Below are 13,832 nucleotides of genomic sequence, written 5' to 3'. Positions count from 1 at the left end.
GCAAGCTTGTTGTGACAGCCAATCTGAAGCTTGCATTTTGAAATCAATGCTTTGGATTGGCTGTCGCAACAAGCTTGCGATCGGCTTGCAACTAATGTAGAACCGGCTTTATGCTATGCGTTAAGCCGATTCTACATTAGTTGCAAGCCGATCGCAAGCTTGTTGCGACAGCCAATCCGAAGCATTGATTTCAAAATACAAGCTTCAGATTGGTTGTCGCAACTAGCTTGTGATTGGCTTGCAACTAATGTAGAACCGGCTTTATGCGTTATGCGTCATGCAAAAGTCTGTGCTAAGGCCTTTACTCGACATTCTAGAGATAAAATAATCTTTTTTTGTGGCTGAAATCCAAGATCGCGCGGCAAATTTTGCAATAAAATGGCATGTTTTGATTGGTCAATTCGGATACGCGTAACGCGCTCAGTGGGAACGCACCCTGATCACAGTCGACAATTTTGCTGTGAGTCCGCACTCAATATCCGGTTTTCGATTGATATCTTTCTACATATCGCTCATAGTTTATGTATGTTCAAACGAGTTTCTTTCCTCCGGTTCCTCGTGGATCTTTCTTTCACCGTTTGTCCTGTTGGAAGGTATGTGATGTTGAATTAGGCTTACAAATGTGTATGTAATTATTTGAATACACAGAGGATTAATAAATATGAATGTTACAGCCGTGAGTAGAATCGCTGATTGCAAAAATGGTGGCTCAGAAGAAACAGGTAATTGCATCGTCGCATCCACGTGCTTGTCCATGAATATTCTTGGTTATTCTTGTAGCGAAGTTTAACGCTTTCAATACATATTTATCAAATATATACTTTATCAACTATAATATTACTATTACTATTATAATTATTTTAACGTATGTGTAAATCATATTTGTGATTGCTCTCAAATTAAGTAAAATGATGGGACAGAACCTATGTGCAACCATGTGACAACGATCTGGAATTAATTGACTTGTCTTAGACTTATTTTATTATTTTTTTAAAACTATTTCTCTTTGACTAATGCTAAAGATGTGAAAAAAAAGTATTAGAATTTTTCAGATAAAGCAAATATATTCTGCTAATCTATTTTTTGTTCTGTAATTTTAAGCATATTAATGAAATATTATTGCTTGATTATGCAGAAAAAGGCTCAGGAGAGCATCAACACCAGATTAGCTCTTGTCATGAAATCTGGTAAATACGTCCTTGGTTATAAGCAGACTTTGAAGTCTCTCCGCCAAGGCAAAGCCAAATTGGTCATCATTGCTAGTAATACGCCGCCGCTAAGGTGAGACTGAGAAGTAGCACTCCTTTTGTACCAAATTGACATGTTTAAAAAAGACATTTCTTAAATGGACGAATTTAGTAAATTTATAAATAGAATTTTTCATGTTCATGTATATATTTATATGTATATATATATATATATATATATATTGTTTTGAGAATTACTAAAATACCAATGCTATTAAATGAGTAATCCACATTTAAAAATTACGCAATAGAGATTGATGATACTGTCAATTTGTCTATTATGAATCGAATAGGAGTACTATGGAGTAGTCTCCTGCCCGTGCTTGTAAGTGCATGGGTTGAATTATAATGCTTTAACATTCTAACTGTAGTTTGTCTGAATTTAACAGGAAATCTGAGATCGAATACTATGCGATGTTGGCGAAGACCGGCGTACATCATTACACGGGGAATAATATCGAATTAGGTACAGCTTGCGGTAAATATTTCCGTGTCTGTACTCTTTCGATCACAGATCCCGGCAATTCCGACATTATAAAGTCCATGCCGACTGGTGATCAAGCGTAATGCACGTGTTTAATTTAATAAATAATATGAAAAAGCCCTGAAAAATTATTTCAAATTTATTTTCGTCCTTATGCGATACACGCGTATGCATGTATAAAATGATTTTAATTGAACAATTATTTAAAATAGTAACAATTTACATTAGATTATAACAGATTACATAGTTTATGTTAAGATTAAATATTTTATATTTAGTCATATTCTGTTTCTATAGAGAATAGAAAGCAGGCAAATTATAATTACTGTTACTATTAATGATTCAGCTTGCTCGCACATTGTTCTTCCAAGTGATTTGGTTTGTTGCAAAGATGACACGTTCGACCCTGCGCTGGACAATTGGTTGCCGCATGACTCGTACCACATCTCGAGCAATTGTTGACAAAAGGAGTTTTACATTTGAGTGAAAAATGATTTCTCTTGTCACATTTTGTACACCGCTCGCCATATGCCGGACAACGTGATTGAATATGACTCATTCCACATTTAGTACAGTCATCCACATACTTAACTTTACAATTATCCGTGAAGTGATTGAATTGTTGACACTTGTTACATTGGGCACCCCAAGCGGGACATCGATTTCGTCTATGTTTCGTACCACATCGAGTACATTCTATTACAGCGGATTTAACATTGGAAGAATCTTGCTTCGGTGTATCCTCGACTTTTTGTGCCATTAAATCTTCACATTGTTTCCAAAACAAAGTGAGATGGTAGAAATCTAATGATTGCAAATACGGTATCAAATCTTTTCCTTTACTTTCTATGAGAAGCGCAGCTTTTCCTGTGAAACGCTGAGTACTTATATCTTGAATAATTTTTTCTTTCACAATCTGTACAGGATCAATATAATTCTTCGCGATAGCCATACACTGCAAAAAAAAAAACGAATATACAAGTAATTACAAAAATCATATTTAAAAGTGTATAGTTATTATTATAAGTATTTTTATTAATGTACCTTCAAATCATTTATATAATTATCGATGTCTTCGCAGCCTCGTTTTTTATCCCCATATAAATGCCGTAGGCAATAGATATCAAATTTCTTTATTAATATATTTATATCTGTCTCCGCATTTTTATCGTAAGAAGGAAATGATCTATAGATCTTCTGACCAACTGGACCTATACGATTTAAAAGCATGTTACTCCATACCTGTTTATTTTCTTCATTTTTATCAATGTTTTTCAAGTAAGCAAGGAATTCATTCTTCCATGAAAACCAAGTTGTAAAAAATTCATCTTTTGTAATAAACGTATGTGGTGCTGCCACAGTTGCGACTATAGATTCATTTTCATTAGATAATTCTGTTTGTTCATTGTTCACAGGTTCTGCCTCTTTACTAGAAGGGCTACCTAAAGATGTTATATTTATGACAGTTTTATTACAAAGAAAAACATAAAACATTCTATATATATATATATAATTACCCATTTTTTTCTATAATCACTCCAATATAATATACGCAAAAAAGGATTTATATGTTTTGATATTGACACTATTTAAATAAGATAAGATAAGAAAGTGAAGACTTTATAACATCACTTAATCTCACAAATATCTCATTATTAAAGTACTAATATTAAATATATGTAGTATTGCGTTTCATATTATCACATATATGGATATGAAACAATTTGAAAGTTTTGAAACTATGCAATATAATATCCGCTTGTTCCGGTATACACTGTCAGTACTGAAAATATTAATAACGTCCAGCTGTTAATCAAATGTTATCTGCGATAAGGGTGACAAATAAGATAATAAGAACTTTTCTTTCTGTACAAAAGTAAAAATAAAGGTGAATCCCCCAATATTCTCACAGACATGAGACAAAAGGTGCGCACATTCAGCGGACTCAGCAAATCGAAAGATCTAATCTAATTGAATGACTAAGAATACACCAATATCAGTGAGCGCTCACTCAATTGTTGAGTTCGCTGAATGCACTCAAAGTGGCCTAATTTACACCGAACATTTGACACGCGTACTAACTAGTAACTTAATTTCTATTAAATTTTCTTAATTTTGACGATGCATATAAACGTGCATATATGATCGATATATGTATTTAATTAATCATCTTAATGCAATAGTGTATCAGCTTAAATGCATTGTAGAAATTGAGATAATTTGATAGAAAGTTTCTAAGTTAGTAGATCAATTAGTGTTCGGTGTAAACTTTTAAGCTAGTGCGTTCAACGAGAAAGCAGCTTTGTAACTGTGTGAAATTCTTCAACATGATTGATTCTTGCCCTTGGTTCTTCATGGATTTAAATGTATAAACCAATCACATTAAAGAATTTTACAAAAAGTTATAAAGTTGCTTTTTCTTTTAAACATATAGCCATTGTTTTTTTTTTAAATTGAACAAATCGAATCAGTTTTAAAAAATAGTTATGGATGAGCAAACTAGACTGCAATAATTAATAGTATCGACGAGATATTATTAAAGATCGACAACCTTACGGAAGTTAGCGCGGTTTAGTAATTGCTAAAATTTAAGCAATTAGTCAATAATATATAATATTATTTAATGATTTATTGTTAGATCAATGTTTTTCATGTATGTATACATTGTAATTCATCTGTATATATTATTGCAGAAGTGCCAAATTCGGAAATGTCGAAATGAATTTCTTTCTATCCATTTTAATTTATTTTTGTTTGCTGGGTAAATAATGTAATAAATTGAACACACAATTGTAAATGTAATGTATATACATATATACACAAAATACAACATACATACATATATAATACATATAAAGCACCAGAATGCGATTTTATCGACAGTGTCAAAAAATGGATGTGTCTATTAATGCCAATTTCTAAAATGGATATACTAGCTGTAGTATAGGGAGTTCCATGAATAAGGATAGGATGGTCGCTCTCAGACTTCTATTGAAATCTGTGGTTAGTGGTACATAGATCCTTGGATCCGAAATCCAGAGGGGAAGGAAAGAAGACTTCTTTATTCTCTACGTTCTTTGCTCTACAGTTCGACACTAACCTGATTGTTCTTTTTATTTCCATATTCTTACAACGTGATTAAAGGTAAATTCTAAGTTTTCTGTAATTTAAAAATAAGAAAATGATTGAATTCGATGCCATTGCATTAATACTTTTGCATTTTATACATCAGGCATCAGATATCTCCAATATGTGATTGTAAAGCATATGACATGTGCTTCCGGTTGTTTATCGACACATGCGTTGTGATTAATTAACGATTGCATTGTCAAAATTAATATTGTTTTATATTTTTATTCACATTGAATGAGCAGTCTATTTTTTTTCGTCGTTTTTAAACTTTTTAAGTAATGTCATTGAAGTTCATAAATAAATACAATATCTTGTAAATACTTAGGAAATTAATTTTTTGAAGAGACAAATTTTAAAATATACAAATTATTTTATTTAATTATAGATAATTGTATTTAGTTATATTTTTTAAAACATTAAAATTTGTGTTTTTTATTATTTTGCATAATCGTTTTTGTCAAGTTATTTATACAAACTGAATTTGTAGGTACACTTAAGATTAACATATAGGTATGCTCTTTATAGCAGTTGATAGCAATTACAACATTTTATTAAAATTGTATTTATATTTGATGTTAAAAACAATTACAGAAAATTTTTGTTATGAAATAAATGACTATGGCTAAAGTTCACTTGATGCTACAAATAATATTTGAATTGATCAATTAGTAAAATTCTTTCTTCTGATTGATTAATCAAATACTTAGAAGTATATTTATATTAAGTAGATTGTATTATATGTTAAGTAGACTGTATTATATGAAATTGTCATAATATGTATGTGATGTTGTTTTCTCTGCAACAACTAATGCAATGAAGATATAAACAGCTATCGTTATTGTAGAAAATTACAAGAATACTAAAAAATTATATAAGTTTATAATAAGCTAATAAGCTATATCAAAATTATTCAAGTAGCGATTTTTCTTTTTTAGGACAGATTAATTTCATGTGAGTACAGAAATCTACATAGGAAAAAATGCCACAGAACGAATATATTGAGAGGCACCGTAAGCTCTACGGTCGCCGTCTGGACTATGAGGAGAGAAAGAGGAAGAGAGAGGCTCGTGCGCCTCATAAACGAGCAGAGCAAGCCCGTAGTTTACGTGGTTTAAAGGCAAAGATGTTTAATAAGGAGCGACGCAACGAGAAGATCCAGATGAAGAAGAAGATTAAAGCTCATGAAGAGAAGAAAGTCAAGGAGAAGTCTGATAAGCTGCCGGAAGGAGCGTTGCCTGTATATCTGCTGGATCGCGATGTGACAAAACGCGCGAAAGTGCTGTCGAATATGATAAAGCAGAAACGCAAGGAGAAAGTTGGCAAATGGGATGTTCCGATACCGAAAGTTAGAGCGCAATCGGAATCCGAAGTTTTCAAAGTAGTGAAAAGCGGGAAGTCGAAACGAAAATCGTGGAAGCGGATGGTCACCAAAGTGACCTTTGTCGGTGAGAATTTTACGAGAAAACCTCCGAAATTTGAAAGATTCATCAGACCGATGGCACTGAGATTCAAAACTGCACACGTCACTCATCCTGAGCTCAAGGCGACCTTCTCCCTACCGATTATCGGCGTTAAGAAAAATCCAAGCTCACCTATGTATACAAATTTAGGTGTTATCACTAAGGGAACTATTATTGAAGTGAATATCTCAGAATTGGGTCTCGTAACGCAATCGGGCAAAGTTGTGTGGGGAAAATTCGCTCAGGTTACGAATAATCCCGAGAATGATGGATGTATCAATGCCGTTTTGCTTGTATAAACTTGTATTGTAATTTCTAAGTTAGTGATTTTATTGAATTTCTAAAATTATTCCTTATTGTATATAAGTGAACGATAATATACAGTAGTTTATATTAAAACGAAAAGATAAGTTATTTTAAAAATATGTGCTATATACATAGCCATATGCAGTAAACGGAAATGGATTAAAATAGATTTAAAAAAATTCATTTCAACGTTCGCGAATACGTACTTCTGAAAATCTGAATCCATTTCAATGCCCAATGCTTTTGCATTCATTTATATTCATTTATAGTAATTGCATGATTACATTTTCTATGCCATTTAATCTAAAAATAAGTTCAGTTTTTAAAAGTAAATTGTGAATACTTAATTAAAAATTCTAGATAGAAAATGTAGCTTTTTAATCTAATTAAATTTTTAAAAAATATAATTTATAATAACATAGTTTTCCGTGAAAATAAACGTTATTTAATTAAAAATTGTGACCAGGAAATGCATTGTTTCAATCCATCAAATAAAAAAATATATTGAATCCATGAATTTAAAAATTTTAATCCATTTTAATCCTTTTCCATTTACTGGATATATTGTATATGTATATTGTATATGTTTATATATTTATAAACAGACCTCTTTTATTTGCTACAATGTAATTAAAAAATGGTTTTTAATTGCTGTAGAAAGAAAAGTAGAAAAAAACTTTTTACCAGTACATCCTTTTACTTTTCTACAATTAATCTACTATACCAAAATTCCATTTTAAAAGTAATATATAATAAAACATTTTATAATGATTCAAAACATTCAAAATATTGAAATAATTTAATTAGGACCTTTTGGAAAAATGATATGCGCGTACGCGTATGTATGTAAAAGTAAAAAATGAACATATTTTTTATTTAAACTCATCATCAAAATTCATTTACTCAAATAATTCAATTTATTAATTCTAACAATATACTATAGTATAATATAGTATATTATAGTATATCTAATTGTAAGTTATATTAGTATATTTGTATGTCAAAACGATGCATACGTTTGCTCAAAAATATTATTATGTTTGATATGATGTCAAATATTTTTGTTATGAGCATAAGATATAATTTTGTATTTATATGAGATGAACAAAAAAATAAATCCCTTTTTAACTGAAAATTTTTAATATTCCTTACAGACGAGATACTATTAAAAATCTATTATTACATCTAATTGTTGTATCTGATCATATTATAGCATCAAAATCAAGTCTCGAGTTAAACATTCATTTTACTGAAAAAAAATTCATAAAAGAAACGAATTAATTGAAGAGCTGCAATGGAAAAAATATATTAAATGTATTATTTTTAAAATGAAATTTGGTATAATAGCTGATTGTAACAGAGAAATAAAAGTTCTCATAAAGTTTTTTATTTTTTTTTTTTTACTTTTTACAAGTAAGAAGTCTGTTCTTTTTAGCTGAACTGGCTGCACTAGTTCAGAGTTTATCTTTTTTCTTCCTATGTAGAAAGAGAAAGATAAACTGTGAACTAGTGCAGCCAATTTAGCTAAAAAGAACAGAACAAAGCAAAGCGCGCGCCATTTATTCACTATCGCTGAAATATAACACACACACACACACACAAAATAGGCATTTAACATTATTATTATTATTATTATTATTATTATAGCATGCTTCTCTCTGCTCAAGCATCTTAAGATGTCTCATATGTATTTTCGTTGGTAATTGTTGGCAATCGTCAGATGACGTCAGGACTATCATTTCCGGTGTCGCAAAGAGCGCGTTTACTAGCAGTGGTTAGTAGTTCATGTATATGTCATACTCCCGGGTTGTTTTTCCGCTCCTTCCTTTCCGTGTTCTCTCAGCGTGATCGGAGGTAGGTTCCGGATCGATTTTCTCTAATTTAGAAAAGAGAAATGATCGGGCATGAGGCTGCCGTATTTATTTTCGCGTTTCGTCGCATTGGGCTTCAGATAGCCTCTGATTTATGGCGTCTCCCGGCGCTCTTTGTTCGCGACGCGAAGAAAGTGGTGTCCGCGAGACACATGGCCAAGCGTTGCGATCAACGTGCTCGCGGAAACGATTGTGTGCTTGTTACGTTGCACATTATAATTAGCGGACCATATCGCAGCGATTCGTTGGGATAGCCGCGCTCGATCGATAGGGACGATATTTAGACGAGCATTCGTCGAGATTAACCTTTCCTCGCTTTCTTCAATCGACACGTTGGTTTAGCCTCCATTTCCATTCATTGCCATCTAACCTCACTTCAATGTGGAAAGAATTTTTGGAATAAAGTCCAAATAGCAGTACCAATTTTCTTTATTCAAGCCTCGAATTTTAAAATTAATATCGTGAAATCTTGCAGATATTTTCGGTACTGACTTTTCAAGGAAAATGTGTTCTAAAAAATATGAAAATCAGTTTTTTCAACGAATTGTATGTTTTATGACGTTAAAGTTTTTTTTCCGTTACTCCATTATTTCGAATACTTGTTTATCTTAAGCAATTAAGATACATTTTGTACTGCTTGAAGCAATTGGAATATTTGTTTATTTGAGTTTTGTTAATTGGGAAAGAGATTATCTAGTGGATGCTACATGTTCTAAATATTTCTCTTAGCCTATAGTCTTTAAAGTTCAATTAATATTATATATATGTATGTTTTTAAACCGTGTTATATATATATATATGTATAAAGTTCTTTAGAAAAATATCCTAACTTTAATTTAAAATTTAATTCTAGCTTTAATATAATAATATATTTAACTAAATATGTTATATTTTATTAAATATATTTTTTTGTGAATAGAAAGAGTAAGTTTTGGAATATGTCTCTAATTTTTTTTATTCAGTCCCTGAAATAGATTGTAAGGTTAAGTATATTTGTATAATTGTAAGGTTTAAGTTTAATTTGATTAATTGAATAAATAATTAATGTGACATGTTATAGAATCGCTGAATCATGCAGATCTTTGTGAAAACTCTTACGGGGAAGACCATCACCCTCGAGGTCGAGGCATCGGATACGATCGAAAATGTGAAAGCGAAAATACAGGATAAGGAAGGTGAGAAAATTATCGATATACAAGACGAATTGATCTTGAAAAATAATCAAAAGTATTAATAGTTAAGCAAAATCTATTTGCAGTTAAGTAAAATAATAAGAATTGCTCCTTTGAAATTTAATCTAAAAAAAAACTCATATTTGTTTAAAAAAAATTGGGTTAAAAAAAAGCTAATTTAATATTTGCCTGTTTTTTATCCAACAAAAATTTATTTCTGTGTTAGTTCAGACATCTGATAAATGTTTGATGGAAAAAATGAAGATGAATGTTGTGTACATTTTCTTATTAATATGTGAATTAATATGTAAATTACTTTTGGCTTCTAAATGGAATATTTTATTGTTTTAGGAATTCCGCCTGATCAACAAAGATTGATTTTTGCTGGCAAGCAATTGGAAGATGGCAGGACTCTGTCGGATTATAACATCCAGAAAGAATCCACTTTACACTTGGTGTTGCGCTTGCGAGGCGGTGCCAAGAAACGCAAGAAGAAGAACTACTCCACCCCCAAGAAAATCAAGCACAAGAAGAAGAAGGTCAAGCTTGCTGTGCTGAAATATTACAAGGTAAATTGTCTTCATTATTTTTGGCTATTTTTTCTTGAGTTTTATCTATTTATCTTTGTCAAGATAATTGTTACCTTAAAATTGTGTATTTAAAATCACACATGGAAAAAATTTGTAGGTAGATGAAAATGGAAAAATCCACCGTTTGAGGCGAGAGTGCCCCATGGAGCAGTGCGGTGCTGGTGTATTCATGGCGGCAATGGAAGATCGCCATTACTGCGGCAAATGTGGATACACGCTTGTATTCAATAAACCAGAGGAGAAATAAATTTCTGGGATATATTTCCACGTACGAATTCTGTAAATGTTACGTCTCCTTGTTATCCTATTTGATTAAATAATGTAATCAAAACGTAACTATTATTCTATCTTCAATATTTTTTAAATATTTATACCAATCCTACAAATATCACGTTAAAAGTTATTGGTCTCAATGGGTGAGAAGGAGGGGGGAGAGAATGAAAAGAATTTCTTACAAAGGATTGTTCTAAAAATCATCTATTATTTTCCATAACATTTCACAAATGTCTAAATAGAAAGCGCGTTTACACATTCAATATAACTATACAGTAAATGTTTATGTTAACTTTATAACATAACACCCTATCATTGGTTCATTCTGTACACATAGCATGGAGAACAATCGCGAAAAATCGCTTAAAATAATAGGAAGAATACATATATATATGTATAATAATATAATCCTAGCTAGATCCGCTTTTGTACGTAAAGTATTTACCGATAAATTCGAATTACATAATATCTTACACACAAAATATTCTTATACGATTACTTAACACATAGATTTTTACATTTCCGACTTGCTTCGCCGTTCCGTATGCGCATTAAGACTCTTTAAGTTCGGTTTTAATACTGAGAACATCTTTTCCGTCGCAGTGGGATGAATGCTCATTTGTAGTTCCGTTAAAGATTCTTCTGTCTTTTAAAGCAAGCATAAAATATGAATGTCATAGATATTTATAAGTCTATAGAATATATAAGATGCGGAAAAATTATTTGAATAAACTTCGAATTTATTCGATATTCAAAATTAAACGGGGAACATATAAAAAGCTATTCGTATGTAAAAATTTTTTGTATATATACTTTGTATTAAGATTTAAATTTATAAAAAAAATTTTCAATTAGTATTGTTTTGCATTTTAAGGCTCTAATTTTTCCGCATTCAATATGTATTTGTTAAATTTATTGCTCTCTTTTTAAATTATTGATTTTATCTGAGCTTACTTGTCTAAGCAATTGTGCAGCTGTGTGCAAAACCCTTTGCCATTTCCTCATCTCTACGTTGTGCAAGCTTTCTTGCTGTTGCAAAAGATTAATCCAATCTTCTTCAGTCTTTGGTGTATTTCTGAAAGCCGGAGGAAACGTGATATAATACATATATGAAAAGTATATGGCTATCTTTTTATACAAGAAAAATCAATAATGTGTACTTGAGTACGTGTAAATCCATAATAGTATACGCAGCGGCTTCTTCCAATCCCCATAGTTTGTAATATAACAAGCCATTAATCACCATTAAACACAGTACAGCGACTAGTAGCATTGAGCTAAGAATTATGTTGGTATCGCTTCTAGTATTAACAGCTGTATAAAAGAAAAAATAGGTAGATTGAATTTACAATATATAATACACACTGTATATAATAGAAAAATATTGTGTTATATTACCATGAGCGTGTGGCAAGTTAGAGGGAGAAATTTGATGATTCGCAGATATGTGCTCTGAAGCATGTGTCTGCGACGTGACACCCATCGCGCGCCGTCGTTTTCTTGTTTTTCTCTTCAACAAACCGCTTCCATTACCTTCTTCACTCTCTACTGTCAGCGCTTTTATTAAACTATTGCTATATTCTTCTAAGCCCGACCAACAATTCTTTTCAATCACACCTATTTTTTTCAAAAACAGAATAATACCAGTTTATTCCTCAATATTTTATGATATATACAAGTCAATATATGATTCGTATGTTAATGCATGCATTAGATATTTCGTATCTTGGAACGAAGAGTAGTACAATTTAAAAAGCGCAAATTTTTGAAATATTCAACAAATAAATTGAAATATTCAACAAAGTTTATAAGAACATAAAAAATTAATGTTCATGTATAAAATCAACTATTATTACGCTGACAATCTAATTAAAAACTATCTTTCTATAATCTATAATGAGTTTAAGATTTAACAATAAAAAAAAAACATAAGATTTTAGATTAGATGTATAATACAATCAAATCCATGAAAATAAAATGTAAGTCCGTAACTCTAATTCGACTTATAATTTTCCAGAAATTTTTTTGAATTATAATACCCTTTTTTACCAAACTGTAATTTTATCTTTAACAAATTCAATTCAATTGTTAATTTTGAAATACTTACTCTTCACAAAACCCCATACGCTCTTTTTATACTTAATTTGTGAGTAAATCATAAAACTTGTCTCGTTCTCGGCGATATTGTTCATGCAATAATGCGTCGAAACACTGAAGGAATCGGCATAAGGTATACCGGCGTTAACGCTTTCTACATCGATACAATAAAGATGACCTGGTCTACTGCACGGCAACATCACCTGTATAATACATCGTATTTAAAAAGAAGCATACAATGCGCACGATAACATAAGGTGTTACTAAGACAGAATTTCATTTTTACCTGCGTTTCCGTCACTTGACAGGTTCTCGGACCAATAGCTTGAGTTAAGGACATCGTGTACGAAAGAATTCTCATCTTTTGACCAGTTTCATTGTTTTGCGTCCATGCAGATTGTATTAAATCTACGCAAATAAGAACATTATAAATAGATAGAAATAAATTTACATTATATTTATTCTAAATAATGTGCATATGCAGGATATATCATTTTAAATAATACAGTCAATCATCTTGAGAAAGCATTTTCGGGAAAAGTGTTTTAGACAAAAATTGTATGGTCTGAAGGGGAATAAATAATAGTAAAATCAATTTTCGAAAAAAAATCGATTTTTCAAAGTAAAATTCATCACCATTTTTTAAAACGGTTTTATGAATTGTATGATTTTTTTACATAATATGATTCTTCTAGTTATTTTGCATATAAAAGTGTACAAGTTACCAAAAAATTAATAAATTTTTTACAAAATATTTTATACGAGAGAGAATAAACAAATTATTGTCTGAGACATTTTCTTTACTTATTTTTCAAAATAATCGACAGTATCACTTAAAATAAAACACTGTACATATACAAATGTATAATAAATGTGTATGCGTACAAAATTATATAATATGTTAATTGTATAATAATTAACTAAAATTATATAATACGTAAAAATTGTATATGTAATATTGCTCATTTGCTACAATAATACAACTCAAAAAGTAAAGTTTTCCAAAAAATGAATTTCCAAAAAATTTCATTGTTTTTAATCATTAAAATTTTGTAATATTAATTTTGAAATGTAATTTTGATATAATTATAAAATACTATAGAATAAGTTTTTTTTTATGTTTCCATTCGTTTTCTGTAAGCAAACAACAATTTTTAAATTTAATTTTTGTATTTTAATTGTTGTAGCAAATGAACAATA

At 30.5% G+C, this 13,832-nt stretch overlaps 5 protein-coding genes across 9 annotated transcripts in view; 3 read left to right on the top strand and 2 right to left on the bottom strand.

The window, feature by feature from the left end:
• Window positions 1-486: 486 nt before the first annotated feature.
• LOC105457439 (60S ribosomal protein L30) lies at window positions 487-1,859 on the top strand. Its single transcript, XM_011702095.1, has 4 exons — window positions 487-593; window positions 675-722; window positions 1,136-1,281; window positions 1,637-1,859. The coding sequence occupies exons 2-4, from the start codon at window positions 702-704 to the stop codon at window positions 1,812-1,814; spliced, it is 345 nt and encodes a 114-aa protein (XP_011700397.1). The 5' UTR covers window positions 487-593; window positions 675-701; the 3' UTR covers window positions 1,815-1,859.
• On the bottom strand, window positions 1,853-3,734 carry LOC105457440. 3 transcript variants are annotated; one of them, XM_011702099.1, is made up of 4 exons: window positions 3,590-3,734; window positions 3,249-3,514; window positions 2,776-3,173; window positions 1,853-2,686 (listed from the first exon to the last, which is right to left on the bottom strand). In XM_011702099.1, the coding sequence occupies exons 2-4, from the start codon at window positions 3,250-3,252 to the stop codon at window positions 2,066-2,068; spliced, it is 1,023 nt and encodes a 340-aa protein (XP_011700401.1). In that variant the 5' UTR covers window positions 3,253-3,514; window positions 3,590-3,734; the 3' UTR covers window positions 1,853-2,065. The 3 variants fall into 3 exon arrangements, with proteins under 3 accessions (XP_011700401.1, XP_011700400.1, XP_011700399.1); XM_011702098.1 differs by having other exon boundaries at window positions 3,604-3,734; XM_011702097.1 differs by having other exon boundaries at window positions 3,249-3,734.
• A 989-nt stretch (window positions 3,735-4,723) lies between these two features.
• Window positions 4,724-6,642, top strand: LOC105457438 (ribosome biogenesis protein NSA2 homolog). Its single transcript, XM_011702094.1, has 2 exons — window positions 4,724-4,875; window positions 5,799-6,642. Exon 2 carries the CDS (start codon window positions 5,843-5,845, stop codon window positions 6,620-6,622), a length of 780 nt encoding a protein of 259 aa, XP_011700396.1. The 5' UTR covers window positions 4,724-4,875; window positions 5,799-5,842; the 3' UTR covers window positions 6,623-6,642.
• Window positions 6,643-8,393: 1,751 nt separating this feature from the next.
• Window positions 8,394-10,598, top strand: LOC105457436 (ubiquitin-40S ribosomal protein S27a). 2 transcript variants are annotated; one of them, XM_011702092.1, is made up of 4 exons: window positions 8,394-8,483; window positions 9,561-9,675; window positions 10,024-10,241; window positions 10,360-10,598. In XM_011702092.1, the coding sequence occupies exons 2-4, from the start codon at window positions 9,573-9,575 to the stop codon at window positions 10,507-10,509; spliced, it is 471 nt and encodes a 156-aa protein (XP_011700394.1). In that variant the 5' UTR covers window positions 8,394-8,483; window positions 9,561-9,572; the 3' UTR covers window positions 10,510-10,598. The 2 variants fall into 2 exon arrangements, with proteins under 2 accessions (XP_011700394.1, XP_011700395.1); XM_011702093.1 differs by lacking the exon at window positions 8,394-8,483 and adding an exon at window positions 8,714-8,832.
• Window positions 10,599-10,723: 125 nt separating this feature from the next.
• Window positions 10,724-13,832, bottom strand: part of LOC105457435 (GRAM domain-containing protein 1B-like) — a 7,602-nt gene continuing 4,493 nt past the window's right edge. For both annotated transcript variants that reach the window (XM_011702090.1, XM_011702091.1), the window contains 6 exons: window positions 12,919-13,040; window positions 12,643-12,835; window positions 11,934-12,152; window positions 11,696-11,849; window positions 11,490-11,610; window positions 10,724-11,181 (listed from right to left, as the gene is read on the bottom strand). In XM_011702090.1, coding sequence (XP_011700392.1) covers window positions 11,050-11,181; window positions 11,490-11,610; window positions 11,696-11,849; window positions 11,934-12,152; window positions 12,643-12,835; window positions 12,919-13,040 — 941 coding nt within the window. In that variant the 3' untranslated portion in view covers window positions 10,724-11,049. The remainder of the gene's footprint in view (window positions 11,182-11,489; window positions 11,611-11,695; window positions 11,850-11,933; window positions 12,153-12,642; window positions 12,836-12,918; window positions 13,041-13,832) is intronic.

This window comes from Wasmannia auropunctata, unplaced genomic scaffold (genome assembly GCF_000956235.1).
Source record: "Wasmannia auropunctata unplaced genomic scaffold, wasmannia.A_1.0 LD335215.1, whole genome shotgun sequence".
NCBI lineage: Eukaryota > Metazoa > Arthropoda > Insecta > Hymenoptera > Formicidae > Wasmannia > Wasmannia auropunctata.
Note: the sequence above shows the minus strand (reverse complement) of the source record. Positions and strands in the feature narration are given on the sequence as shown.